This window comes from Cnephaeus nilssonii (assembly GCF_951640355.1).
Source record: "Cnephaeus nilssonii genome assembly, chromosome: 14".
Classification (NCBI taxonomy): domain Eukaryota; kingdom Metazoa; phylum Chordata; class Mammalia; order Chiroptera; family Vespertilionidae; genus Cnephaeus; species Cnephaeus nilssonii.
Genome location: NC_137085.1, coordinates 56,741,012 through 56,768,914, shown reverse-complemented (window position 1 = coordinate 56,768,914; position 27,903 = coordinate 56,741,012). Strand labels below are relative to the sequence as shown.

The 27,903-nt window shown below is 40.7% G+C and overlaps 1 protein-coding gene across 1 annotated transcript in view; it reads left to right on the top strand.

Annotated features, from left to right (window-relative positions):
- The window catches only part of LOC307110928 (FRAS1-related extracellular matrix protein 1-like), a gene marked incomplete at its 5' end in the record, with an annotated part of 46,578 nt that extends 19,011 nt beyond the window's left edge, over positions 1-27,567 (top strand). Inside the window, 10 exons of the mRNA XM_079790490.1 lie at positions 1,745-1,874; positions 4,434-4,506; positions 10,481-10,630; positions 12,129-12,367; positions 13,066-13,113; positions 13,337-13,501; positions 13,686-13,814; positions 14,575-14,690; positions 24,729-24,814; positions 27,313-27,567. Of these exons, the coding sequence (XP_079646616.1) occupies positions 1,745-1,874; positions 4,434-4,506; positions 10,481-10,630; positions 12,129-12,367; positions 13,066-13,113; positions 13,337-13,501; positions 13,686-13,814; positions 14,575-14,690; positions 24,729-24,814; positions 27,313-27,512 (1,336 nt within the window). The 3' untranslated portion in view covers positions 27,513-27,567. The remainder of the gene's footprint in view (positions 1-1,744; positions 1,875-4,433; positions 4,507-10,480; positions 10,631-12,128; positions 12,368-13,065; positions 13,114-13,336; positions 13,502-13,685; positions 13,815-14,574; positions 14,691-24,728; positions 24,815-27,312) is intronic.
- Positions 27,568-27,903: the final 336 nt, after the last annotated feature.

Sequence of the window (27,903 nt, the reverse complement as noted above, 5' to 3'; positions counted from 1 at the left end):
ATGGTCTCAGGCTCTACAGCAGCGGTTCTCAACCTGTGGGTCATGACAGGGTCTAGCAGGGTCGCCTAAGACCATCGGAAAACACAGATATTTACATTACGATTCATTAACGGAGCAAAATTACAGTTATGAGGAAGCAACGAAAATAATTTTATGGTTGGGGGTCACCACAACATGAGGAACTGTATTAAAGGGCCGCGGCATTAGGAAGGTTGAGAACCACTGATCTAGAGGAAAGAACCTGAATCCAATGGGAAGTTTGAAAATACAGTAAGGTAACCGCTGTGGGTTCTGTAAATGTAGCATGAAAGGGAAATGAACGAAACAGAAGCGGTGGGAGCGTGTTAAATGATCATGATGAAGATTGCCGGTGTCTTGCAGATGGCTGAAGGTTACCGGGGGTGAAAAGTAACACGTTTGGAGAGAAATGTTTGGGCGGAACCTTTTAAGTTTTCTAACCTCACATGGGCAAATATTTCAGGATAACGATAAAATTGTATTTTTCTGCGTGAGTTTAAACACAAGAGTCATGAACTTCAGTTGGGGAGAAAAATGGTCGAGGTGGAGGAGAACATTTGGCTTCAGATTTATGCTGGGAATTTCGTCTCTGCTATCTATTAGCTTTGACATAGCTTTTTGTCTTTGAGCTAGTTATTTAATATCTCTTGCGCTCAGTTTTCTTTTCTGAAACAAAAAAGAAAAAAAGGTTCTCTCCACCTGAGGATTAAAGAAGACAGTTTATACCAAATGTTGGGCTCGCTACAGATACTGCAGGGAAAAGCCAACCCTCTGTTAGGTTTACGCCGTTGCTTAGCTGCGTCTGAGCTACACATTGGGACGGCCCTTTCAAATGCATAGACGTGGGAACAGATGCTGCTTCTAAAACACCTGCACATGCTGATTCTTAGGCACATCCTCAAAGGTAACTTGTTATTTAACTTAACCCAAGTTCAGAAAAGGTCTGTGCCGGGAACAGCTCTTGGCGTACCGATGAGGAAGGCCGAAGATAAGAGAAAAGGTTTCATATCAGTGTCCTTTGCAAAAGTGAGTGTCTCCTTGAACTCCACAACTGCTGGCTCCTTTCCCTTCAGAACACTCAAATCTGAGTCCCCCCTCCCTCTCCCCCCCCCACCCGCCTTTTATTTTGTCATTAATAACTGTGGGAACTCTGGCAGTCTTATCTTTTCTTTTTTCTTTTTTTTTTTTGTGACACTTCCCCGACTACAGGGGGATGCCATTTTTAAAAAATATATTATTGATTTTTTTTACAGAGAGGAAGGGAGAGGGATAGAGAGTTAGAAACATAGACGAGAGAGAAACATCGATCAGCTGCCTCCTGCACACCCTTTACTGGGGATGTGCCCACAACCAAGGTACATGCCCTTGACCGGAATCGAACCTGGGACCATTCAGTCTGAAAACCGACGCTTTATCCACTGAGCCAAACCGGTTAGGGCCCGACAGTCTTTTAACCTTAGTTTCTGCATTTGTAAAATAGAATTCCAATCATTTCTCCGTCTACCTCATAGTGTTGGCAAGAGAGTGTTAAATGAGATGATGTTAATAGACTTTTTTGTGAGCTAAAGGGCAGCAGACAAGGGTAAGGATTTCTAGCATTGATTTAGGCTGATGAACCACTTCCATCACCAGGATGTGCACCCAGCGTTCCATCTCCTCCCCAGCAGAGGACCCTGTTAGCCAAGAGTATGCACTTCTAATGATTTCCCCTTTTTCTTTCGCGCAGTCTGGAGCTGAAGTGGTCTCATATTGAGTGGTCACAGACTGCATATGAGGTCTGTGAGAACGTGGGCATGTTGCCCTTGGAAATTACCAGGAGGGGCTATTCCATGGATTCGGCCTTTGTGAGTGTAAAGGTAACAACTCTAAAATGTAAACTGTCCAGCTAAAACGCGGGTTGCTGAGTGGTGCCTTTGATTGTTTTCTTAGGAGAAAAAAAAATCAGAGTAACCAAGGAAATGTTAAACTGTGGAAGTGTCAGCAATGACCTGCTGGTTTTAGGTACAGAATCTCCTCATGCCTCCTTTCTTTATCTGGCTTCATTAGCTCCTAGATAGGCTATGTTCAACCCATTTTTAGTTTTTAAATCTGGTTATTAAGTCTTGAAGTTTGTTTCGCAGAGAGATATAACCAACCTAGTGAATTTGGGTCACACTCGGCCTTAGTAAGAAATGTTGTAGGCAAGACATTCTGTGAGGTGCCCCGAGCCAGTTTCAGTCCCCAAATGGCTTTCACTAGGATCACTTGCTCCAGTCTCAGTGGGGAAGAAAAATCAGGGGGCAAACCTATCTTAAGAGTCCCCAAGTCTTAATTGCAAAATTAGGAGAGAATATTTCAATATAGACGCCCTGGAATATAGGGAATTTTCAGTAATCCCTTTGGAATTAGTCCACTTGCTATTTCTTTCCATTGACGTGGACCTAGAAATAGCATTTCAAGAGAATGAAAGTATGAAAAGCTTTTACATACTAATGACAGCAACCACCTTAACACTGCCCTCCTCAGTCTAATGAAAGGGACACTGGGCTTAGCTTCTGGGGAAAACAGCATCTCAGTTAGGTCTCAATTACAATCATAAATTCGAATCAGAACCTTGTGCATCTAAATTCGACCATCTGCAGACTCGGTATTTATCGTTCCAGTGGGCCTCGGTTCTTTGCCCCGGGTCTGTGGATGCTTTGTTATTGGTAAAACATCAGACAGTGTGGAAGGCCCTGTAATTTTCCAGCAGATTGTTGATGGAAAAAGGAAGAGTCTGCCTGGATGGTTTTCTAATCATCCTCTAGTACTCCAGAGAGAGCACCATATGCCCGAGTCTGGAGATTTGGGCCCCACTACCTCTCCCTTGCCAGGTAGAAAGAACATACGTGGTGTGACATGGAACCTTGTGTCTACTTAAGTGAATGCACACCGGGAGCCTGCCAGCTGAGTGCGCAGGCCTCCGTCAGACAGCCCCGAGTCCTTCAGGGATGACTCTACCCACAGCCCACAGCCTGTGCCTCACACCAGAGCTTATTGGCTACGTGACCAGGAGCAGGGAAAAGAGGAAGCGCTTGACCTGGTTGTTTGCCCTGGTTTACATCATGCACCTTCACTGGACTGATTTCTCCAACCACCTTGCCTCAGACCATTCCTCTTCCCACGTAGGATGCTGTAAGCTCAGTGGTGGTAAATACTAGGTAATTGCACGTGCGAGAAGCATGCGGGGATATGCAACTCCCGGCATATGGTGGGGACAGATGCACCGTGGGCTGCCTTTCCGCGGTGAGAGGCTTCAGGAGGAGCCCTGGCATTGCAGGCACAGAGCACATGGGATTCGGGGAGGTAATGCCCTTCTTGAGCAAAATGTTTCCACTGCAGACCCATTGGCAGGTGGTAGGGCCTTTGATTGGAGATGGAGATGATGTCGGAGGCCATAGAAATAAGAATGTTTGAGTTTTTAACCATGCCTTTCATTCCTTGGTAACAAAGTGAAGAGACATATCAGCCCACTTTCCTGACCATCTGAAAAATGCAAAAGCAGCAGCTGCCTGTGCTTTCCACAGGGTTCTCACCGATGGCCTCTCTTTCAGCCAACGGCTCTGTTCTTACCATACATATTTAGGCTCCCTCTGAGGGAGGTGAAGGCCATGGCTTTAGCGCCCTTAAATCACCCTGGTTTTCAGCTGTAGGTAGGGGGAACAGGAGATCAATCAACAGTCTCTTTAAATTAGAGCAGTTTTTGTGTTTTGTGTGTGTGTGTGTGTGTGTGTGTGTGTGTTTTGTTTTCCGGGTTTTTTTTTTTTTTTTTTTGCCACTTACTTGATAGAACCTCTCGATTCAGGGTGTAGATTGCCTTTCTGGGGTTGCTCACCAGGTCTCTCATCCCCACAAAGCCCTCATTCATGTGAAGAGGGATGTGTCGTTCAGACAGGAAAACGGAGCAGACTTGCTTTAGTGCATGCAGTCTACAGGCTTTCAGGGCCCTGGAGCTTGCAGGAGGCCTCAGAGCTGGCTGCACCATCAGCACCAGGGTGTCGGGGCATCTGTATGTCTTCCTCTCTTCACTCCCTCTCCCTTCCCCCTGAGGCATTATCTTAGAGCAAGGCTGGGATAAAGGGAAAGTAATGAAATAAAATCCCACTTGTAACAAAGAGGAAAATATTGTTTAAAATCCAGGGTACTTTTTCCAATAACGGAATTATTTTTAAAGAAGCAAAAAAAAAAAAAAGTTTTACTTCCATTGATATTAGTTTATAAAAACGTTAACTTTAGGGAAGATCCATGTAGCTTGGATCAAAAAATGGTTTCTTATAATAAAAACACACATATTATGTTAAAAATATTTTAAGAGTGAGTTTAGTCTAGACTAGAGGTTTCTCTATTACAGAATATTTATTTTTATCTTTAAAAAAGGACATATTTTTCCTTTTTAGGTCAACCAAGTGTCAGCTACAGTTGGAAAAGATTTTACGATGACTCAATCTAAACTGATTCAGTTTGACCCAGGTACGTTTTGTGTCTACAGTTTATTTCATGTTTTTGTAAGAAAGTCTAGAGATTTGGGAGAAGACAGAACATTATGCAACTTCAGCCAACTAGATACTCCTCAGGGAACCATATCACCTACTCCAAGAGAGATCAATTTGGACTTGAGGTTTTGCCCCTCATATTTTATTTTATTACAAGTGAATATGTATTTAAAATAAGATTATAACAGCCCTGGCCAGTGTGGCTCAGTTGGTTGAGCATCATCCCATACACTGAAAGGTCACTCGTTCAATTCCCAGTCAGGGCAGATGCCTGGGGTTGTAGACTCCATCCATGATAGGGGGCGTGTAGGAGGCGGCAGCTCTATGTTGTAGTCTCACATTGATGTTCTCTCTCTCCCTTCCTCTCTCTCTAAAAATCTAAAAAGTTTTTTTAAAATGAGATGGTAACAAATAGAGAATATAACATATCAAAGAAAACATCTTAATATCCAGAAAAAAAAAAAGAGTGATGTCACTTTTAAAATTATTTAAAGCTGGGATAATTTAATTGTCTCATCTTTTTCTTTTTCCTTTTTAAAAAAATTGCTTCTTATTTTGATGGAAAATTTCAAAATGTTATATTCCCGTGGATTCCTAAAGGTCATTTCTACATGATTTCTATTGGAATAGGTTGATAGGAGGACATTCCAAAGGAAATTATTATTTAATTAGATAGCACATATTTAGCATTCAATCTGTGAAAAATTTTGCTAGGTGCAAAAGGGGATACAAAAAATATGCTGCCTGCTCTCCAGGATGTTCTGTCATGTGGGAAATACAGACATGAAAACACCTCACCCACAGTACATTGGGACACAAAGGATGAGTCATTGTTCTGGCTAAAGAAAATCCTGGAATATTTCCCAGAATTCTGAGCAGGTGGAATAAGAAGAAGGGGACTTTCAGTTGAAAGACAGACACCCTTTGGGGTGTCTTAAGCACTGAAGCTGGAGCCATGCCTTCCCTCTCTGGCATCTGTAGGTGGGGCAGGCAGCGTGCACTCACTGCTCTGTGTGGTTCTGTCTCCTCCCCTTTGCTCTGGATCACCTGTGCAGGGGCAAATGGCAAAGGCCTGGAGAAGCAGCCAGGACTTAGGGCTTTGTGGGCTCCTGCAGAGGAGGTGTTCTGTGCTCAGAGAACACACAGCAAGTCCAAACTCTTGCTGTTGTCTGCCACTGACATATGATGTCTATGGCAAAGGCAAAATGAAATGGCTGGAAAAAATACCATCAGCACTCCAAAATCGATGACTGTAATGTTAAACATAGACAAGAAATGCTTTTCTGCAGCTTATTACAGGAAGCATGATGTCTGACCACTCTATTCGTTTGCTGGGACTGCCCTAACAAAGAATCACAAACCGGGTAGCTTAAAAATGGAAATTGATTTTCTCCCCGTTCTGAAGGCCAGAAGTTCAAGGTCAAGGTTTTGGCAGGTTGATTCCTTCTGAGGGCTGTGAGAGAACACCTGCTTCGTGACTCTCTTCCATGGTCTAGTGGTTTGTAGAATCGTTGTCATTCCCCGGTTTCATCTGTCTTCATGTCCATATTGGCATCCTCCTCGTATGTGTGTCTCTGCTCAAATCCCCCCTCCCCTTTTTTTATAAGACCTTTTTATTTTCAAATCAGGTCACACTCAGAGGTACTGGGGATTAGGACTTCAATATCTGGATCTTGGAGTGACAAAATTGAACCTATCACCCATGAGCCTTAAGTTTATATGGCAGCAACCCAGATATTGTGGGTTGGCCTCTCTCCTGTGATATCTAAGTTTCTGACTTGCGAAAGTTTGTCCCGTGGGCTGACCACGCTTTGTGAGAAGAGCTGTTCCCATCGTGTATTGGACGTTTACCTTCAGATTGCTGCTGGCTCTTGTGTTCTGGTCAACCCTGAGGGGAAAGGGTGTGATGCGTTCGCAGTATGCCCTTTTTGTACTTCTTGTTAAGGCAGTCCCACCCTTTCCACCTTTTGAGAGCCGAGACTCTTTGTCATATGTCGTCTTTATTACTTGAGCTCAGTTTGTCACGAGATTATAAGTGACTTTGGCGCACAGTAGATTTGAGCAGCCACCAGGGGCTCTGTTTGGAACTAGAACGTATCACACCAGAGGACTCTCTGAAAGCTTCTTGGAGATTCCACAGGATAAGATAAATGCCCATTTGCCTAGAAGAGTTTATGTGCTGTTTTGAGTAGATACTAATGGTTTCTAGGGGCTCTAAATAGTCATGATTTTAGAGCTTATTTAGAGTGATTAAGAAATAAATAAACATATATTATAAATTAAAAAGAAACCGTACTTGGTTGTTCATTGTTTAGGAACGTACTAGTCATAAACAGTTTCATAACTTAAAGGCTTACTTTAGAGAATTTCAAAACTGTGGTACATTTATACCATGGAATACTATGTAGCAGTAAAAAAAGAAGGATAAGCAAAATAAGCCAGTCAGAGAAAGACAAGTATCATTTGATCTCACTTATATGTGGAATCTAATGAACAAAATAGATCCAGAGACAGAGAAGCATGGAATAGTCTGTCAACTCTCAGAGGGAAGGTAGGGATGGGAGGCTGGATGGGAAGAGATCAACCAAAGAACTTGTAGGCATATAGCATAACCCATGGACACAGACAATAGTGTGGTGAAGGCCTGAGGTGGGTGGTGGGGGCAGCCTAGAAAGGGTCAATGGAGAAAAAAGGGGGACATATGTAATACCTTCAATAATCAAGATTTTTTTAAAAGACAAAGAAAGTAAAGTTTCCCATGTTCACAGGTCCTGTAAATATTTATTTACTCCCACTTGTTAATTCTTGCCTCTTTTTGGTCTGATGTCTCTCTCCATCCTCACACCCAGCCCTTTGGCCCAAGCAATCTGTTCATGTCTGTAAAAACAGCAGTCTCCATGATTGGAGAAGAAACTGAGAGTGCAAAATCAAAGACACTGGGGTATTATAAGGTTACAGAGTTCTTGGGAGGCAGCTGGAGAGAAACTGAGGGATATTTCAGACTAGGGAGCTATACTCAAGTAGGCTTGCCTTTGCAGCCATTGGACCAAACCAAAAAACAAATCCTGACTCCTTTGCATCCAGCTTTTGTGATTAATCTTGAGTCAAAGTATACATATTCATAATAAAGGGTTTTCCTCTAAAATCCATTCTTAATGGAGACTTCATTATTCCTAAGAGTCAAAATGTTTTCCAAAGGAACAGATCTCTCATGTGGCATTCCCTGAAAAACGTGGAGAAAATGTCTTCTGATGGTGAAATCTACTTTGCAGGAAACTAGCCAGGAGCGGGCCTGCTCTGTAAAGTGGAGTACGTCCGCATAAAATGACACCTTCCCCTCCTCTTCCACACCTTTTGTTTCATGGGGACAGAGGGCCAGTTCAAGCCTTCTGAAATGGCTTATAATTTCCGCAATTTAACAAATACTTTTCACCTTGCAAGTGGGAAAGGAAGGAAAACGCAAAAACAAGAAAGTTCTTACTTCCAATCTCATTAACCTAAAAAAGTCAGTCCTACGTGCACACCTGCTCGGCATAGAAACAAAGTGGAAATGCAGGCAAACAAATCAGAAGCACTCAAATGAAACTGGGAATAGTTTTTCTCTAACCATCTGGTTCTACTCCATAAAAAATATTCTTAAAGTAAGAGGACCTTCCATTAGGCTTGGAAATGTGTTTTTTTCTATTGGATTTTTATTTGAATAATGCTTAACTCTATGGGCTTTGAGAGTCAAAACGGTTCTCTGAATAGTAAAAATCTTGTATTCATATTTTTTCTTCATTGTCCAGCCTCTCATTTCTTCACACCAGTTTCATTACAGTTGTTGCCCACGTGGTCTCCCACCTTTTAGCCCCTCTGCCTGGGCCCCTAAATCTTCCCACGTCAGACTTTCAGTTCCTTTTTTTCAAGATATCCATTTTCAAGAGCCTTCCCTGTTGCCTGTGGTTTAAAGTCTGAATCCGGCCACCGAGTTAGTGTCCAGGGCTCTCTGCAGTCTGACTAGAAACTGCCACTGCAGCCTGGCTGGTGTTGCTCAATGGTTAGGCTCTGTCTCATGAACCAGGAGGTCAGGGTTTGATTCCCGGTCAGGGCACATGCCCGGGTTGCAGCTCCATCCCCAGTAGGAGGCATGCAGGAAGCAGCCGATCAATGTTTCTCTCTCATTGATGTTTCTATCTCTCTCCCTCTCCCTTCCTCTCTCTGAAATCAATAAAAACATATTTTTTTAAAAACTCCCACTGCAGCCCTATCACCCCCTGTTCACCTTGGTGACATCTCTGTTCCTGCAGCTCATCTGCTCAGTGTTCCCTGAGCAAGTCTCTCTTCACTATCTTCCTGCCTCTGCGTTTGTTGTTTTCCCAGGTCTTCCCTCCAAATCCTTCCTCTCCCCCTTCAACTTGAGCCTTTCCAAAGAGGTTTTAAATTCCTTTATGTCAGCCTTGCTTAGATGACATCTCTGGTGTTTCCCATAGCATCGAATGCGAAGGCACGTACATCATAGATACAAAATAAAATATTTTGATGGACTGATTTATCCATCCATGTGGTGAGACTTTATATAACATTTTCTATTAGAGACCTCAACGTCTATTTTTGCAGACTGTGAAAGTAACCGATTGAAGAACTCAGCTGATATTGAAGACCTAACAAATTAGCTGTCAGCCTGTTTTTAAAAAAATAAAATTGTTTCAAATACACTTAATTTTTTCCCTTTGAGTGCAGCCAGGAGTAGTATACGTTAACAGTTTCATCTTTCCACTGAACTCGGTTGGGGAGTAATGAGCCTCCCATTAGCTCAGGAGATCTATATTGAATGCCTTCAAGAAGGATGCCGAGGTGCAGATGGCACACTTGAGAGGCACAGTCTGCAAGGAGCCAAGTGCTCAGAGTCCCAGAAGGCGAGGAATAGAATGCGCAGCTGGAGATGTAGGTGAAATGCGCGGGAATACAGGCACTTCAATAGCCATGAGTCAATGATGGAGTCAAGTTTTCAAAACTTAGTCCTAGAGGGTTAACACCACAAGTTATTATCTTTTTCCCCCTTCAATTTGAGCCTTTTTCCTCACTAAACAGTACTGTTTTTTCTTGCTGCCACCACTTTTCTTCTAAATAAACTCAAGAGTCTGTCCTGTGATCCACATCATAGAGACTGGTCAAGATTCGCCCGTCTCCGCGGTTTCTTCTAGCTCTCATGGTTTGTGTTTCTGGGTTGCTATGTGTCCCGGACGGCTGGGGATGTGTTTGAAACATCAAAACTGTTTAGTATTAAGTTCACAAAGTTACTGTAAACCAAGCTTGGTTGTCACTCCATCAACAGAGGCAGACAGAAAGAAAAGAAAAACAAATTGGCTTGGTCTATTTCTAGAACTCCCAGCCCATACACTCTCTCTAGGAGGATATCCAACTACTGAGTCTGACATCATCAGAAAAAGCATTTGCAGGCTAGAAAGATCCCAGGAAGTTGGGTGGCCGATGGAGGCAGCTGTCTTGAGAAATCAATCATTTTTCAAGGGCTCCATGAATAGCACCAAGTACCATCCAATAATCACTTATAACTGTACCGACCTCTTTAGAGTTTTGAAACTGGTGAGCTTTTAAGATTGCAGTACTTGTTTATTCTTAAGTAGAGAAGGGGCAGGTTGGGGGGGGGGTGGTGGAATTAAATCTTGGCTCTCATCTACTAACCATTTTTTTGTTCATCCCTTGCAAAATGCAGCTTACTTTTTTTGTTACAGTGTTTGCATTTAAATGAAATCATCATTGTCCGGGAACAAATGTGGTCTTTTAATATGATTTGGGAGAACAGCAGGACTTCAGGGAGTTGGGAGCCGTACAATGGCTCACTCAGGCCACTGCCGCGGAGCTGGAGACATGTTAATTAATATATTTCTCTGACACCTAGGTGATTGAAATAGCAATTAAAGAGTAATTAAAATGTTTACTTCTTGTAGGAATGTCAACTAAGATGTGGAATATAGCAATTACCTATGACGGATTAGAGGAAGATGATGAGGCCTTTGAAGTCATTCTGAACTCCCCCGTGAATGCGGTTCTTGGCACAAAGACAAAAGCTGCAGTGAAAATTTTGGACTCAAAAGGAGGTATTCTTTTTGATCCTCATCTTGAAATCAGAAGCGGTCCTCGCGCTGTGGCTGCTCGCTTTCAACAGCCAGTGTGCATGATAACGCCTTCACGTCAAAATGCTTAATTTCTTGTCAAGAAAGCCACCTCGGTGGTGGTGCGGGCCCTTTATTCTGCCCTCTGCTTCATGCGGTGTTCCTCCCGCTAAGAACTGTGGTTTCAGAAAAGCAACAAGTCAGTGCCGTAGTTCGTGTGTTGTGTTTTTTTTTTTTTTTTCCTACCCGTTTGTTGTTCTCACCGAGGGGGAAACAATGTTGGTGAGAATCTACCGACAATTATTTTCCCTCAGGGTCTGGAGGGCTGTAATTATCTTCCCCTGTTAAAGAGAGCTCTTAAAGCCGAAGAAAATCGGAGTCCCCACTGGAGTGTGACCAGGAAAGGCCTAAAAGAGGGAGGGATGGGAGAAAAATAGACGGGAAAGGTGCAGCTGGCTCGGGGATTCAGGAGCAGCTGGAGAACATGAATGAATAACCTTGGATTGCAGAGCCAAATGGGCCCTGGGTGGTAGATGCTAAAAAACAACCTGTGAACTAAATAAAACAAAGACCCGCCAAAGTTTCTGGGGCTTTGGTTTTTCCCCCTGCCAAATACCTTCTTCTTATTAGTCTGTTTTGCCTTTGATAACTGTCCAGTTACCATGCTAGCTCGTAGTCCTATGTTTTTAGACCTGTTATGCCCTATGGTTCACATGTTTTCCTTGCTTTAAATCTATTATCTCCTCTTCTCTTTGTCATCCTATAATAAAAATATGCATTATCATCTTTCTCTTATAATACTCGTATTTCCACAGCATCTCTCCCCACCATCTTTTCTCACCAGATTCATGTCCTTTTCAGTAGAATTTTCTGATCACATTAAGTCTACAAAATACACGAAGCGCACACTTTTCACATGAAGTGTCACATATCCAGATGCCAGTTCTGGGTTAAGATTCTTTTCATACTACTTGGCGACGTTTCCAATAGAAGTAGCTCCATTAAGACTTACTGGACCTTTGCTCTGTAGCAGAGGAATGCTCATTTTTGTAACTGTTCCTTGATTTCACTGCTATCTCCACACAATGTCAGTTTCTTTCTCTAGGAGATTGGCGAAAGGGTGATCACTTCATGGAATGATGCTTGATCGGTGGCTAAACCTGAGGTATTGAGGAGAGCTGTAATAGGAACAGCTGTGAGGCCGTTAGTGTACAAGTAGGATTCTAAAACCACAACAATGATTTTCACTTGTGGTTTGTGAAATCCATTTCATGGCTTTACAGTCTCCTTGTAGATGGGCAGAAGGGCATCGGGAAACTGATGAGGAGTAAAGGATTTTCTGGCAAATGGCAAAAAGGCAACATCTGGTGGGAAAACCATCCGTCTGAGTGTCATGACAAGCTGCCACAGGGGCTGGGTCGATGTGATCACTTATCTGTTTGTGTAAATGAATGAACTGACCTGTCATCTTGCCCGCCTCCAGGACGGTGCCATCCTTCATATTCCTTCAACCCAAACAAGCACCACGCGTGGAAAAAGGGCTCTTGGCAGCCGCCGTCCCCAGGGTCTTCCTTCCCCACCATGTCTGGTTCCTTTCATCTGGAAAGAAGACCTCTTCCATCTTCCAAGCGGCCAGCAGTCACCAGGGGAGACACCCCACGGGGCTTTGATTCTACAGATGTTTATGGAATGAGGCTTAGAAGCCGAGGGAATGGCAAAACAGTAAGGGTGGGGACCTCCTGGGATTTGATGTGTGGGGTACATATTAAAAAATCAAAAGATATTCACGAGTATTGCTAAGCACGGAAGAAACTGTTTTGGTCCTTATAGTGAGTGGGGACCATGGATCCTTGCACAATCATGCAGTGCCTTTTGTATACAAATGGCATACTGCTGTCCCACTTCATTAATTATGCTAATTGAGGTGACAGACATACGGGCTCATCCATATAATTTCTGCTTGTGGTTTCTTTTTTAATCAAGAAATGACCAGTGACCCTGGAGCAGAATGAGATTAAGCAATCTGCTTGAGTGTGGGTGGAAACCATGGCTTTGACCTTATTTGCACAACAGTCTGTCTAACCAGACACACATTCATTAGTGTGTGTGTGTGTGTGTGTGTATTTGAGAGAGAGAGTGTGTGTGTGCATGTTTTCTTGGATGGTGTGCACTATAGATATACCAACAAAATAAGTTTGTTTTTTCCTCCCTAACTGGGGCTATGAATATATGAATCAACATTGATAAGCTGCGATTAGGTTCAGTGATTTTTAAAATTCCAATGATTGGGACATGGAAAATCTTGAGAAACATGTTTTAAAATTTTTCAGACATTAACAAGATCTGACTGGAATAATTAACCGATTGCTAATTATTATTCAAGCCAATGTTGTTTATATTTTGTTCTCTGTTGGTCTTAGGTCCGTCCATCCTCTGTTTACAGAAATGGAACAGACATTATCTATAATGTAAGCATAGTCTGAGAGAATCGCTAAATTTCTTGAGTTTGTGGATGCAAAATAGTACATCTATTTTTTATATCTTACATTAATTTCTCTTAAACACCTGGTTTGAAATTTGTCCTGGAGGCTTGGGTGGTGAGGAAAAGAAACACCTTTTAGATTTTATCCAATTTTTGTTTGCTACCATGGTGTTTATTTTTTCTGAATTGTTGTGTATTGATTTCCTCAGTATCATGGGATAGTTTCCCTGCAACTGGAGGATGACAGTTCCCCAGTTCACAGAAGGAAGACCAAAGTGCCCATGATTAGTCGGCCACAAAAGACAATCGAAGCGGCAGAAGGACCTCAAGCAGATAAGATGGAATCCACAACCCACTCACACTTCCCCAGACAGGTATGAGAATCTTTTTACTCCCTATTCACCTTACAACCAGCTGTTTCCTGGGCCATAAAATAGCCTTCAAGTTCAGGGATAGTTTACTCAACACAAATGCTGCTCAACAAATGAGGACCTAAAGGGGCTGGGTATGTGATCAGCATACATTAAGTCAAATCTCAATGGCCTTTCTTTCCCACAGAGCCATTTGCCCTCATTCCCAAAGAACTGCACGCTGGAATTGAACGGACTCTTCCATTTTGAAGAAAGCCTCCAAAAGCTGTATAAGTGCGATGGGATCGTCTGGAAAGCTTGGAGCCCCCAAACCAAGGTGGGACACAGGCTGAGCAGCCCAATACCTCTACTTGCAGTGTGCCCTCTGATGAGTAACAAAGAGGGAATCATCTGTCAACTCATGCTACATGCTACGTCTGCCTGCTCTCATTGCACTTTGAAGGAGAAGAGGGGAAAATTAGCCTTAGTAGCATTTTAAAAATCACAAAATACACCAGTTATATGGATGCAATTTAAAAAGAGGTATTTAAATCACAAAATACATTAGTTATATCAATACAATTTTAGAATTTGAGAAAAGGAAAATACATTCGATATATCACTACAATTTAAGAAGCATGTGTTGCCTGGCTGGCGTGGCTCAGTGGTTGAGAGTCAACCTATGAACCAGGAGGTCATGGTTTGATTCCTGGTCATGGCACATGCCTGGGTTGCGGGCTCCATCTCCAGTGGGGGAGGTGCAGGAAGGAGCCAATCAATGATTCTCTCCCATCATTGATGTTTCTATCTCCCTCTCCCTTCCTCTCTAAAATCAATAAAAATACATTTAATAAAAAGAAGAAGCACTTATTTAACTATCAGAATATCAGAGGTATAAAATTGAAACATTGCTAACTTTAGTCATGTTTTCTGTAGGAAGCCCTTGCATTTCTGAAGGTGGAGAATTGGGATGAGGGCTGACCTTCTTTCTGGTGACAAAACTAATCTATTCAAGGGACTCCTGGGATGCTTTGTGCCGAGCACAGACTCTAGATTGTGAAGACCACTGTGGTGTGAACACAGACACTGTTTTCCAGGCGGTGGGAGACCAATCCTGTCCAGCCGGGTGGCACCCTCACTCAGGATACTGCCACTCCCTGATCACAGCACCCAGAGGCTCATGGAACGCAGCTGCCCGAGCTTGCAGGGAGCAGTAAGAAACCTTGTACATTTGTCTGATGTTTTTGTTCCTGCTGTCTTTTTATTTTCTCGTGGAATTGCAGGGTTGCTTCATTCACTCAAGTGTTGTCTAATCCCTACCTGGCTTTGTTTTAGGAGCCCAGAGAGCGTTCCGTAGGTCAGGATGGATTTGGGACTGACCTTTGATGTAGCTTTTTCCTGGTAAAACAGTACCATTGCCACATATCTATTGTCTAGCCTCTCTGTCTCAATCTCTTGGAGAAACTCAGAAGGAGCTCTTCCGAGTCAGCAGCATTGCAGGCTCTATCATTTTTTAATTAAATAAGAATTCCTGCTTATTGATTTGAAACTATGTAGCAATGAAAGGTCTGATCGCTTCAGACCTATGACTCTGTAAGAGACACTGGTGATTATGAAACCAGACATGTTGGACAAAGGGTCACTCAATGAAGGATGACTTGTGGTCAAATAATGACAACAAAATTTGCCTCATCCAGGAAGACTTTAAAAATCATAAATATCCATGACCCTCCTTTTTAGCCTACCTGGATATTATCCAAAACAATGCAGTTAGACTAATATGCCCTGTGGCTGGAAATTGAGACTAGAGAAGTCCCTGGTCGATATCAGTCAGATCTTGCACGTTGTCAGATTTAAAAAGTTATGCTCTCTAAAAACACTAGTAAAAAAATGAAAGGGCAAACCACCTTTGGGAAAAGCCAATCTCAACTCATATATATGATGAAGATCTTGATTCTTGAAAATACAAACAACTCCTACAAATCAATTACAAAAAGACAGCCGGGAAAAAAAATAATGAATGACTTGGAGACTTTACAAAAGAAGGTATACAATTGATCATTAGGTACATGAAAAAGTGCTCACCACCATTAGACATGGGGAAATGCACATTAAAATCATAATAAAATACCACTTTTTTACACCCACTAGAATAGTTAAAATCACAAAGACAGACCATATCACATGTTGTAGACCAAATGGAATTCTAATGATTGTTGGTGGATGTATAAAATAGCACAACCACTTTGTAGAACTGTGTGGCAGGTTTTTTACAACTTACATGCATCTACCTTCTGACCTAGCAATTCTACTCCTTAAGATTTACCTAAGAGAAATAAAAATATATGTTAAAATAAAAAAGTTCACAACAATTTCATATCTATTTCTTTCATAATATAGTCTGGGTCATTTGTCTTTTTTGTTATTGATTTATAGGAGTTCTTTATATTTTCTCCTTCAAAAGGCAATACTGTAGTTTCTTTTTGATAAATCTGTATACATAAAGGCCTAAGCAATCGTTTCGATAGAACAATTAGAACGACTGGTCGCTATCACGCACACTGACCACCAGGGGGTAGACGCTCAATGCAGGAGCTGCCCCCAGGCCACAGGCCCCAATTGCCAATGGGGCCTGTCAGCCAACCTCCTGGTCCCTCCCCGCGGCCGGCAAGCACCAGGACTGGGACGGGGAACCATAGATGGGTGGTGGCGGATGCGGCCCCTTTCCCAGGGGGCTCGAGGGCTGGCTCTCTCCTTGGGGCCGGTGGCCAACCTCCCGGGTTCCTCCCCCTGTTCCTCCCCCCGGCCGGCAGGCCCTGATCACCCAATCAGAGCCGGGCCCCAGGCTGGGATGGGGAACTGGGGGCGGGCGGGGAGGCAGGGAACCTGATTGGCCCTGATCGCTGGCCAGGCCTAGGGACCCCACCTGTGCATGAATTTCGTGCACTGGGCCTCTAGTTATTTGATAAACAATAAAATGGAATGAACTTCTGAAACCTCCAATGATGTGGATAAATCTCAAAAACATCATGTAGAGAGGAAGCAACCCAACAGAAAAGAATACATATTGTGTGCTTACATTTAAATAAGAGAAAAACAACTAATCTATTAGTTGGTGTTGGAAATTAAAAAAAAAAATAGTTATCTCTGGCAGGAACTGTGGGGTGACAGGAAAATAGATGAGCTCTAACTATTCTATGTTTTGGTCTGGGTAGTTGTTACATGGATATATACCATTGTCAAAAATTATCAAATTAAATAATTTAAAATGTATGCATTTTATTGTGTGGACATTATACTTAGATTTTTAAAAAGTTAATAGGATATTTTAACAGTATATTTAAAAACTGGTCAAAGTAACCATCCCTTTTTTCATGGATATATTTCATGTCCTAAGTATAAGTAAAGGCAAAATCAAGTTTAGTCAGTGGCATCCATGTCTTTGTTGATGTTGGTGGTATACAATAAGTTAAATTAAAAAAAAAATTCTATGAATATTCTTTAAGTACATATATTCCCATAATCCTCTCTAATAAAATGGTAATATGCAAATTAACCATCACTCCGCTACATAAGCCACGCCCACCAGCCAAGCCACGCCCACCAGCCAATCAGGGTGAGTATGCAAATTAACCCCAATCCAAGATGGCTACAGCCACAGAGAGCAAGGTTTCCCAGGTAACAGAGCAAGCCAAGCTTTCCATAGCCATTGCTGGCCTAAGCCTCCACTCAAGCTACAAAGTTTCAATTATAGAAGGTAAACAAATTCAAACAAATGGCGTCAGAATGGAGCTTGAGAGAGCAGGCCAGGGTTGCCGGCGGCAACAGAGGAAGCAAAGCTTTCCGCACACCCTGGCCAGGCTCACCCGCTTAAGGCTACAAAGTTTCAATTGTAGAAGGTGAATTAACTGCCACAGAAATGGCTGCCGCCCCAGAAATGGCTGCCGCCCCAGGCTACAAAGTTTCAATTGTAGAAGGAAAATAAATTCCAGATACCAGGGCCTCCCCTTGGGTTGCCAGGAGGCGTGGCCGGCCTGCAAACCACCACAGGCCCCTCGCTCAGGCCGCCCCATGCCCCAAGGGAAACCCACCCTGATCAGGGACATCCTTCAGGGCAAACCAGCTGGCCCCCACCCGTGCACCAGGCCTCTATCCTATCTAATAAAAGAGTAATATACAGATTGATCATCACTGCAACACACAATATAGCTGCCCCCATCTGGTCAAAGATCCTGCCCCCATGTGGACACAAGATGGCCACCACAAGATGGCCAGCAGGAGAGGGCAGTTGGGAGGGACCCGGCCTGCAAGGGAGGGCAGTTGAGAGGGACCAAGCCTGCAAGGGAGGGCAGTTGTGAGGGACCAGGCCTGCAAGGGAGGGCAGTTGGAGGTGATCAACCCTGCAGGAGAGGGCAGTTAGGGGTGACCAGGCCGGCAGAGGAGGGAAGTTGGGGGGCAAACAGGCTGGCAGGGGAGCAGTTAAGCATCAACCAGGCTGGCAGCGGAGTGGGGTGATCAGGCTGGCAGGCAGAAGCAGTTAGGGGCAATCAGGAAGGCAGGCAGGCAAGCAGTTGGGAGACAGCAGTCCTGGATTGTGAGAGGGATGTCCGACTGCCCGTTTAGGCCCGATCCCACAAGGATCGGGCCTAAACGGGCAGTCGGACATCCCTCCAGGAGTCCCAGATTGGAGAGGGTACAGGCTGGGCTGAGGGACAACCCCCCGCCGTGCACGAATTTCGTGCACCGGGCTTCTAGTATTATATGTTAAAGAATAATTAATAACCAAATGTCCTTGTTGCTATGTGTCGTTGAGTTGGCTGTGGCCTCTGGCATCTCTAAGAATGAGTGATATCTACAATACCCTGACCTAGCAGCCCTGCTCAGCTCCTGTAGACTCATGCCTACAGCTTCTTTCATGGAGTCAACCCATCTCATATTTGGTCTTTCTCTTTTCCTGCTGCCTTCTTTCCCCCCAGCATTATTATCTTTTCCAAAGAAACCTGTCCTCTTACGATATGCCTGAAGTGAGACAGCCTCAGTTTTGTCATGTTTGCCTACACTGATGTTTCAGGCTTAATTTCTATAGGAAATAGAAATTTGTTCATCTTTCTGGTAGTCCAGGGTCTAGATGTCCTACTTTTATTTAAAGTTTGTCTTAGAAATAGTGGAATAAGTCTGGTTTACTCCTTAAGGACAGAGCTTTGATATGTAATCAAAGCTTTCTGAATTAGCAAGGATGAGATTACAATTCTAGAGAAGGGAAGAGAATAGTTTCTCTACTGACAAAAATGAGGGCAAATGCAGAAGCGCAGGTTCTGCTGGGATTTATTGGTAAAATATGATGAGCAAAGCAACAGAACCCCCAAACTTCAAGTTTGCAAATAGCCTTGTTGTTCACCTTTCAGTGGTTTTCAAATGACAGTGCCCTGACCAGGAATCAAACTGTGGCCTCTTCCTAGGTCAGTGCTCAACCACTGAGCAACACTGGCTGGGCTGGAATTCTGGTGATCTTAATGAGGCTTTACTTGATTCTTAATGTTATGAGAAAAATAAAGACATCTATTGAGTGTTACCTTTCCATGCATTCATCAATGTTGGTGTAAGGTCACCAACGGTCTCTTCTTTGAAGGACTAGTCTTTATTCTGAGATTATGATCTTCTAGCTTTTTGGTGTCAAAAATTATTTCTATGGCAACTTATAGTAATATTGCTGATAGTTTCATGTTGAGAACCCTACATTTGTCCTCCAGTACTTCTGTTTATTTTGTTTTATCGATCCATCTAATTATAGCTGGATTTTAATGATGAGTAAGACTAGTTATAAAGGGACTCCTCATATAACTATTACTGTTACACAGTTCACTTAACCCAGTAATAAAATAAAAGCCCAAATTAATGTAAAGGCCTTTCTACTTCCTCATGCATTTGCTCTATGATTTCAGCTATAATTTGGTTTGAAGCACCTACGCACCACGACCCTTTTACACTGACCTTGTTCTACATGCTTCTTTGCCAATAACACCTTACTTTTAGATTACATTTATAGTTAACAGAATTCTTTCACATATAGGAGTTTATTTGACCCTCCCATCACTTCAGTCAGAAAAGCAGGTATTATGGTTTACATGTTACAGATAAAGAGATTCAGGGAAGAAAAATAACTTGATTGTGGTTATTCAAGTAAATAAATGAGAGAGAGAGAGAGAGAGAGAGAGAGAGAGAGAGAGAGAGAGAGAGAGAGAGAGAGAGAGGATATAAATTTGTTATTATACTCTCAAAAATAATTTCATAAGTATAGGGGGATATCTCATCTCAGGTGTATTGACAAGGACACTTATTTTAACTTTGTATTGGGCTAATTTAAAGCAGGTTTTCAAAATTATATGTTAATCATTTTGTATCACAGCAAAGACATATTAGGGTTTTTTATTAAATTATGAATACTAAGTTTTCTTTGGGTTAGAATCAAAATGATCTCTTGGAGCAAACCTAAGGAAGATACAATCAAGTTCTGAGTTTATAGGTTCATTCATTCAATAATTATTTATTTGGACACTTACTGTAGATCAGATCACACTTTTAAATATTATTCCCCAGTATTGACCCCACAACCTAATAACTAAATTGTTCCTCATTCATCTATGAGCTTCAGAGATATAGACACCATAACTCTTCAGTTGGCAAGGCCTTACACCCTGCATTTTACATCAGTAAAGTTGTCATACAATCCTGATAATTTCCTCCCACATAATCCTTCCCAGAAAGCTCCTTTAAGAATGTAAAAGTCACTGAATTTAAATGACAAAATTCATCTTTCATTGAGTTGATGTTTTACTATAGGTTGAATTAAAAAGTTCTCTGGACCTAAATGTAACCATAGGGCTTACAAGCAATATTTGTTTATTGCATATATAAAAATATAAATGGTATTTAAAAACAATATAAATAGGTAGATATTTTGTTCTGCAATAAACTATTATAAAATCTATTATAATGATGTAAAATTCCTCTCTTTCATATTAATTCAAGGAGATTAGTGATCATATCTAGCAAATCAAACACAAAATAAGCAGGGTCAGAACTAATTTGTTCATGTTTTGAGGTCATTTTAATAAACTCTGGTCTCAGAATTGTTTTCAGCTGTAGGACTGTAATTTATTTTTAGGTATAAAATTCAGAAACTTTCAGAACAAGAGAAAGTTTTTAGGGGCAAGTAGAGTTTTTTATCATCTATAATAATAAAAGGGTTATATGCTAATTAGACCGGACGTCATTCCGGATGTCCTTCTGGATGAAGCTGGGGCCAGAGCGAAGCCCAAGTCCCGGGTGCCAGAGGGAAGCCGGTGCCGGCAGCCTGGGGAAGGAAGGCCTACTCTTGCACAAATTTTGTGCATCGGGCCTCTAGTATTTTTATAAAGTGATGATATATCTATCAGTAATATAAAATTTGTTTTCGAATTACACATTATCTAATTCACCATATTGGTCCAGAAATTAAAACACCTATCAAATACCATTTCTTATAGTTTTCCAGAATGTATGAGAGGCAAAGAAAAATACATATGGTATATGATTTTTAAAATATCATTAAAAATTTCTGATTTAAAAATTTTAATTGAAAGAATGGGTATGAATGTTTGATCTGATTTTATTGGTATGGTACTTTAATATGCATTTTATTTCAGAAAGACAAGAATGATTACCCCAAGAATAGTTAATACTAGTTACAGGCATTTCAGAAAGTGTCTGGCTGCAGATAAAAAGCAAACTTAAAAAAAAAAAAAAAAGAAAGGTCTCCATATCCCTTTGGATTAGTCATTCCAAGAGGAACATTTTTGAGAAGCAAGGGCACCTCCTCAGTACGATTTTTCTCTGCACCCCAATTTCTCCCTTACCATTCAACATGTTTTCATTCTCTGTGGGCCTCCCTGCTTTCCTTCCCCCGTTCCCTTTCAGGTTCCTTTTGTTCACTTTTTCTCTTACCCATATGGCTTGAAAAATGGTATTCCTCTAGGAATTATCAATTCTTTCTGCGATGTAAAATTATAATTTCAACATTTTATAACCTCATGTTCTCTTTCTTATAAAACATGTTTATGAGATGGTTTTAACTTCTATAATTAGAATTAATAAGCATCTAGTATGTCTTTGAGTTGGTCTCGGGGACCATTATTCAATTTTGGGCTATGTTTCCCTGGGCTGCCTTGCTACTTGGAGGTCCTTTACAGCGGGTCATTTACAGCACCCGTGTTTCAAGAAGAACAGCAAATTTTACTTTATCCCTTGTCCCTAATCAGATCACTAGCTCAAGTCAAGCTTTATCTCCAATCTCCTCTCCTCCCCATTGGTGTTTTATTATTTTTCTAACCCAGAGGAGCCAGACTGCTAGATTGGGTATTTCTTGAATTTACATGTTGTAATCTCATCTGCTCACTTCCTTAGGTAGTCATTGTACATTTGATAATTCTATTATTATAGATCATTATCTTTCGACCCATTTTGTTTTTCCACAGGAGTGTCTGGAACCCCTGCTGGCATAGCCTTAAAGAGTTACTCTGAAATACGTCTATGCTTAATCAAAAAGTATCAAAAAAGTAGATGTGTGTTTCTGTAACTAGAAAAATTAAGGTTTCTGTTTTAAATACTACACTTGGAATGATTTAAAATTTCAAAGCTGTCGAAAGATTTATTTGCATGTAGATCTCTGTATTTTATTTTTATTTCTCTCTGTATGCATAGTTATCTATCTAGTATCCACCATAGTTTATGTATATAAGCATCAAAGGAATGACATTTTTATAAAATAATCAACATACAAATGCCTATTTTTTTATGACTAACTATGGTCTCGCATCTTACCTATCCTAAACACAGCTATTTTCTCATCTTGATCCTTTAAGACTTATTGCTTCTTAGAGTCAAAAAGGGAATCAAACTTGCACTTGACCAGCTAAGATGGATTTTAAAGGCTCTTTTAAAGATAATTTCAAGAATCTTAAAGCAGGAGGAGGTGCTAAATAAAACTTGTTGCTTCCTGATGATGAAGATGAGGCTGAAGTTACATCTATAAGGGAGTTAGGGGCAGAGCAGAAAGTAGAAGCCAGGTCTCCCATACTCTGTCCAATATACCGTGTAGACTGAGGAAGTCCTTGAAGCCTTCCTTCAGCCTATATGTAACACACATTTAATGTTCTGTGTCCCAACTCTCATCACATTAGAATTGCCATATTGGATGTGAGGGGTCTGGGAAAAGGTGTGCTCTCATATCAGCTGAACTGTCAGACAGGAGCTGACAGTAAATAATGAAAACAGAGACAAGTCACAAAACCCAAATCCAGCGGCCTAAGGCCATTCAGAAAAGGAGTAAAGAGGCTTACCTATCTCAGAAGGCCTAGAAGTACCACTGCATTATAGAACAGTAAAGGTCTGGCATGGTGGGGGGAAAAGCATTAAGAAATGGCTTAATTGTGTTCACTATATGTGATCTGGAAAAGCAAAGAAATGGATCTGCAGTTTGGAAAGATACAGGCAAATTGAATAAAATTTAATTCAACTATTTTCTATTGCCGCACTTGTTTTTTACTTTTTAATATATCAGTTGATATTAACCAGGCAAGAAGATCATGGCTACTTTGTTTCTTGTTGGAAACTTTCTGTTCTAAAAATAATAATAATTATTATCTATTAGCTTTTTACTTGAAGCATTTTAAAAGAGCTCTTAATGAGCACTGCTGGGGAATTAGACACAATCAAATATTGCTTATAGGAATAATTCAGCTAGCTGCAAAAATAATTCACAAAGAATTATCATGCCAGTTAGAATGTCTATCATCAAAAAGATGAGATAAGTTCTGGCGAGGATATGGAGAAAAGGAAACCCTTGTGCACTTTTGGTAGAATTGTAAGTTAGTGCAGCCACTGTGGAAAACAGTATGGAGGTTCCTCAAAAAATTAAAAATAGAACTACCATATGATCAAGCAATTCCATTTCTGGGAATATATCTGAAGGAGATGAAAACACTATATTGAAGAGATATCTGCACCCACATGCCCTCATGCTCATAGCAGCAATGTTTGTAATAGCCAAGACATGAAAACAATCTAAGTGTTCATGACCAGATGCATGGATAAAGAAGTTGTTACACACACACACACACACACACACACACACACACACACACACACACATTGAAATAGTGTTAGCCATCTTGCCATTTGTTTCACATGGATGAATCTTGAGGGCATTAAGTGAAACAGAGAAAGACAAGTATTGTATGATCTCACTTATATGTGGACTCTAAACAACAAAAACAAAAACAAAAATCATAGAAAAACAGATCAGATTTGGGGGATGTGAGGTGGGGGAATTGGATAAAGATAGTAAAAATGTACAAACTTCTATTTATAAGATAAAAAGTACTTGGGAATGTAATGTACAACATGATGGCTGTAGTTAACACCGCTGTATGGTATAATCAAAAGTTATTAAGAGTTCTCATCTCAAGGAAAAACACTTTTCTCTTTCTTCTGGTATCTATAGGAAATGATGATGTTAACATGTTGTGGTAATCATTTCATAATATATGTAATTCAAGTCATTATGCCATATACCTTAAACTTATAAAAAAGAATTACATTTTGGAGGAAAGTATATGTGTGTATATATATATTTGTATGTATATGTATGTATATATGTATATATATATTTATATTTAAGAACAGGTGCTTTAACTTCTACACAACATAAAAAGGTTTGACAGTGAGATCTACTCATTTCACTGGGTATGATGAAAGGACCACAATTATTGGGATATTTAACTAAACACCAAGCTCAAAATGTAGGTCTCAAAGTCATTTTATTTGAATTGTCTGGGTTACCTTACTAATCACATTAACTGGGTAATTGCCAAATTTGTGCCATTTAGAGATAAATTTCCTATGAAAGGAGTAATGTTTTGGCATTGAGTAATTAATCTGTATAAGTAGGCTGACTTTCTAAAAAGATATAGAAAGACCTATTGAAATTGTGGTTTAAAGCCCAGATATGTCACTTTCTTGCTGGCCATTTATCACACCTGGAGACGCTCATTAAATTATAAAAAAGGTATAGTATTAAAATCTTGGGAAGTTTTTTTTGCATATGTATATGTTTCTATTTAAGCTGGGTTTGATTTCTGCTATGCAGATCATATCAACAGAAATGTTGAACTCCTTGTCACTGACGCTCTCATTTTCATTCATTTGCTTGTAGTCACCTGGGCAGCCTTGTAACTGTCCTGTCCAGGCAGCATATGCGATGGCTCTGGGACTTCAGTGGAAGAAAGCCCTTCTGGATAGGCAAGTATTTGCGCTGCACTGAGCAGGGAGACAAGAACACAAGGAGAATGTCTCTCTTCCATGGGCCAAATGGTTGTGATTTATAATCTTTAAAAACTCATCTTCTTTTATTAATTCTTTATTGTTTAAGGTATTACATATAGTATTACATATGTCTCCTTCCCGCGGCCCCCCCCCCCCCCCGCTTGACCTCTCCCTGGCCACCCCCACCCCCCAGCACATGCCCTCACTGCCTCCCTAGTGTCTATGTCCATTGGTTATGCTCCTATGCATGCATACAAGTCCTTTGGTTGATCTCTTACAGCCCCCCGCCCCCACCTCCTTCCCTCTGAAGTTTGACCGTCTGTTTGATGCTTCTCTGTCTCTGGATCTATTTTTGTTCATCATTTTAGTAAAAACTCATCTTAATTACACAAAACTTTCATTTTTAGACACATCTCAAAGAAATAATAAGGGATGTGGGTCTATTTATAGATAAGTGAATTCAACAAGTGGTATTTCTAAAAGTAAAAAAAAATAGAGCTATAAATAGGGGATAATTAAATAAATTATAGTATAGTCATGTGAAGGAATATTTAATATTTAATGCTTTACAGAAGCATTAAATATTAAAGACATGATAAAATGTCTCATGCTTATTAATAGTCAATAAATACATATTGGATGAACATTATACATAAAATATTTGTGGCAGGGTACTTAGTAAAAAGGCAGAGTGTATAAATATATGAAGCATGAAATAATTTAAAATAAAAAATAAATTTATATACATGAGATATATATATTTATATACATGTAATATATACATATATTAAAAGAAACATGTCAGAAAATTAGAAATGTTTAACCTGCAGTTGAGAATTATAGGTGATTTTAATGCTACCCCTTATTTTCTGAATTTTTAATATTTCCTACATTTTAAACAATAATACAAATCCTTTCAAACCCCTTTAGAACTAGAATTCTCAGGGCCCCTCAAAGTCAGTATTCTCACTATCTCTCTTGAAAGGTGGTGTGTTTCAGGAGGATACTAATAAGCCATTCTTGGCTTCTCAGGATCTCTTTACCCCTCAGTGAGTCTCTAAATTCTGAAATTATCTGAGAGTATTAAGTTAAGGCTGAAGGATGAGTTTTCATTAAATCCACAGCTAATTTCAAGGCTCTATCCCCACAAAGTACTAGGCATAGTGTGACCTGACCAATAATTCAAGGAAACAATCTAGAACAAGATAGGTTATTCCTAACTACAAGTACTTCATTTTATTCTACCCCAAAATATTGACTGAGAATCAGTTGAGAGAAGATTGTATGCTATATAACTAAGATTGTTTTCACAGTCACGTGTGGTTTTAAAATTCAGATCATGCTATTGAAGGGGAATCCTTTTCTCATTTTCTTCTTTTTTATTTCTCTTATAAAAGAAAGTGAGGGGGGGAATACTTCTTTAAAAGAAATTCCAAGAGCTTTGCAACATTACAGTGTAATTTCCAAAAATTGCCAGTGGGAATAAAGAGGCAAGTTGAGAAAAGCTGCTTTTTGTTGGAATTGTCACAGATGGAAAAAGTCTTAAGCTCCAGACTAAAAATAATACCAAGTAAGCTACTTTCACATAGGAAAACTGAGACATTTAAATAATAAAGAACAAGAGCAATAGACAAGAGTGTATCTGTGTCCCTGTGATAAAAGTTCTGCCTATAGGATAAGATAAATAATAATTGCCATTTAGTAAACACATATATGTCATGTGCTTAACATGCATGATCTTATTTCACTCTCAAAACAACCCTAGATATACTATTTTTAAAAAATATGTTTTTATTGATTTTTAGAGAGAGAGAGAAACATCATCAATCAGTACCCCTCAGTTGCCTACCAGGAATTGAACCCACAATCTGGGCATGTTCCATGACTGGGAATTGAACCAGAAACCTTTCGATGCACAGGACAATGCTCAACCAACTGAGCCATATGGACAAGGGCAATATACTATTTTTATTCCAATTTCTAAATGGGAAAACGAAAACTTAGAGTGGTTAAGTAACCTTCCCGAAGATGCTCAATATACACATGCTGGAGCTAGGTTTACATATTTTTATTGATTTCAGAGAGGAAGGGAGAGGGAGAGAGAGATAGAAACATCAATGATGAGAGCGAATCATTGATCAGCTGCCTCCTGCAGGTCCCACACTGGGGACTGAGCCCACAACCCAGGCATGTGCCCTGTTGGGAAATCGAACTGTGACCTCCTGGTTCATAGGTCAATGCTCCATCACTGAACCACACTGGCCGTGCTGGAGCGAGGATTTAAATTTAGATCTGCCAAACCCCAAAGCCTTATGTGCTTAGTTGTGCCGTGTAGGATCCCCAGATCCAATCCCGTGTTTTAGAACATAGGCCCATGTTTGCACGTGGCTACTGAGCTTAGAACAATAGACTGATATGATATCCAAGTGTAAATGTAATAAAATCGTTTGGCACATTGTTTTGGTTCACATCAGGTTTGAATAACAAAGTGCATGCTGGCCGCTGGGAGTGGATTGGCGGTGAGCCTGTCACCTTCACCAACTGGAGCAGGGGGCCCCCTCGGCGTTCAAAGCCTGGCAAGAACTGTGTTTTGGTTCAAAGACAAGGAAAATGGCAAACCAAGGACTGTAGGAAGGGCAAAGCTCACAACTATGTGTGCTCCAGGAAACTCTGAATGCAACTGGCCTTCCAGGTACCCAGTGGGATTTCTCGCCTATTTATTGACAAGATCCATGCATATTGCTCAATAGAAAAGAAGGTTTCATGACTAACTTGGAACATTTTTTTTTATCATCATGTATGATTGATTTTATTTAGTAAAAAAAAAAAAAGAGGACATAAATGAATACCTTCAGGAAGATTGATAAATGAATATTTCTTACAGGAAGAGATACAATTCTTGCATCTCAGTACTTTTCCAAAATAAATGCCTGGTGTATTATTTGGAACAAGATTGGCTTATTCTAGGAGACCATCACCCCAACCCCATTCAGTATCTCAGTCAGCACCAATTTCATGGCCTTTGGGTGTTTGGGTCCCAACACTTCAAATGAGTCCGTTGTGAA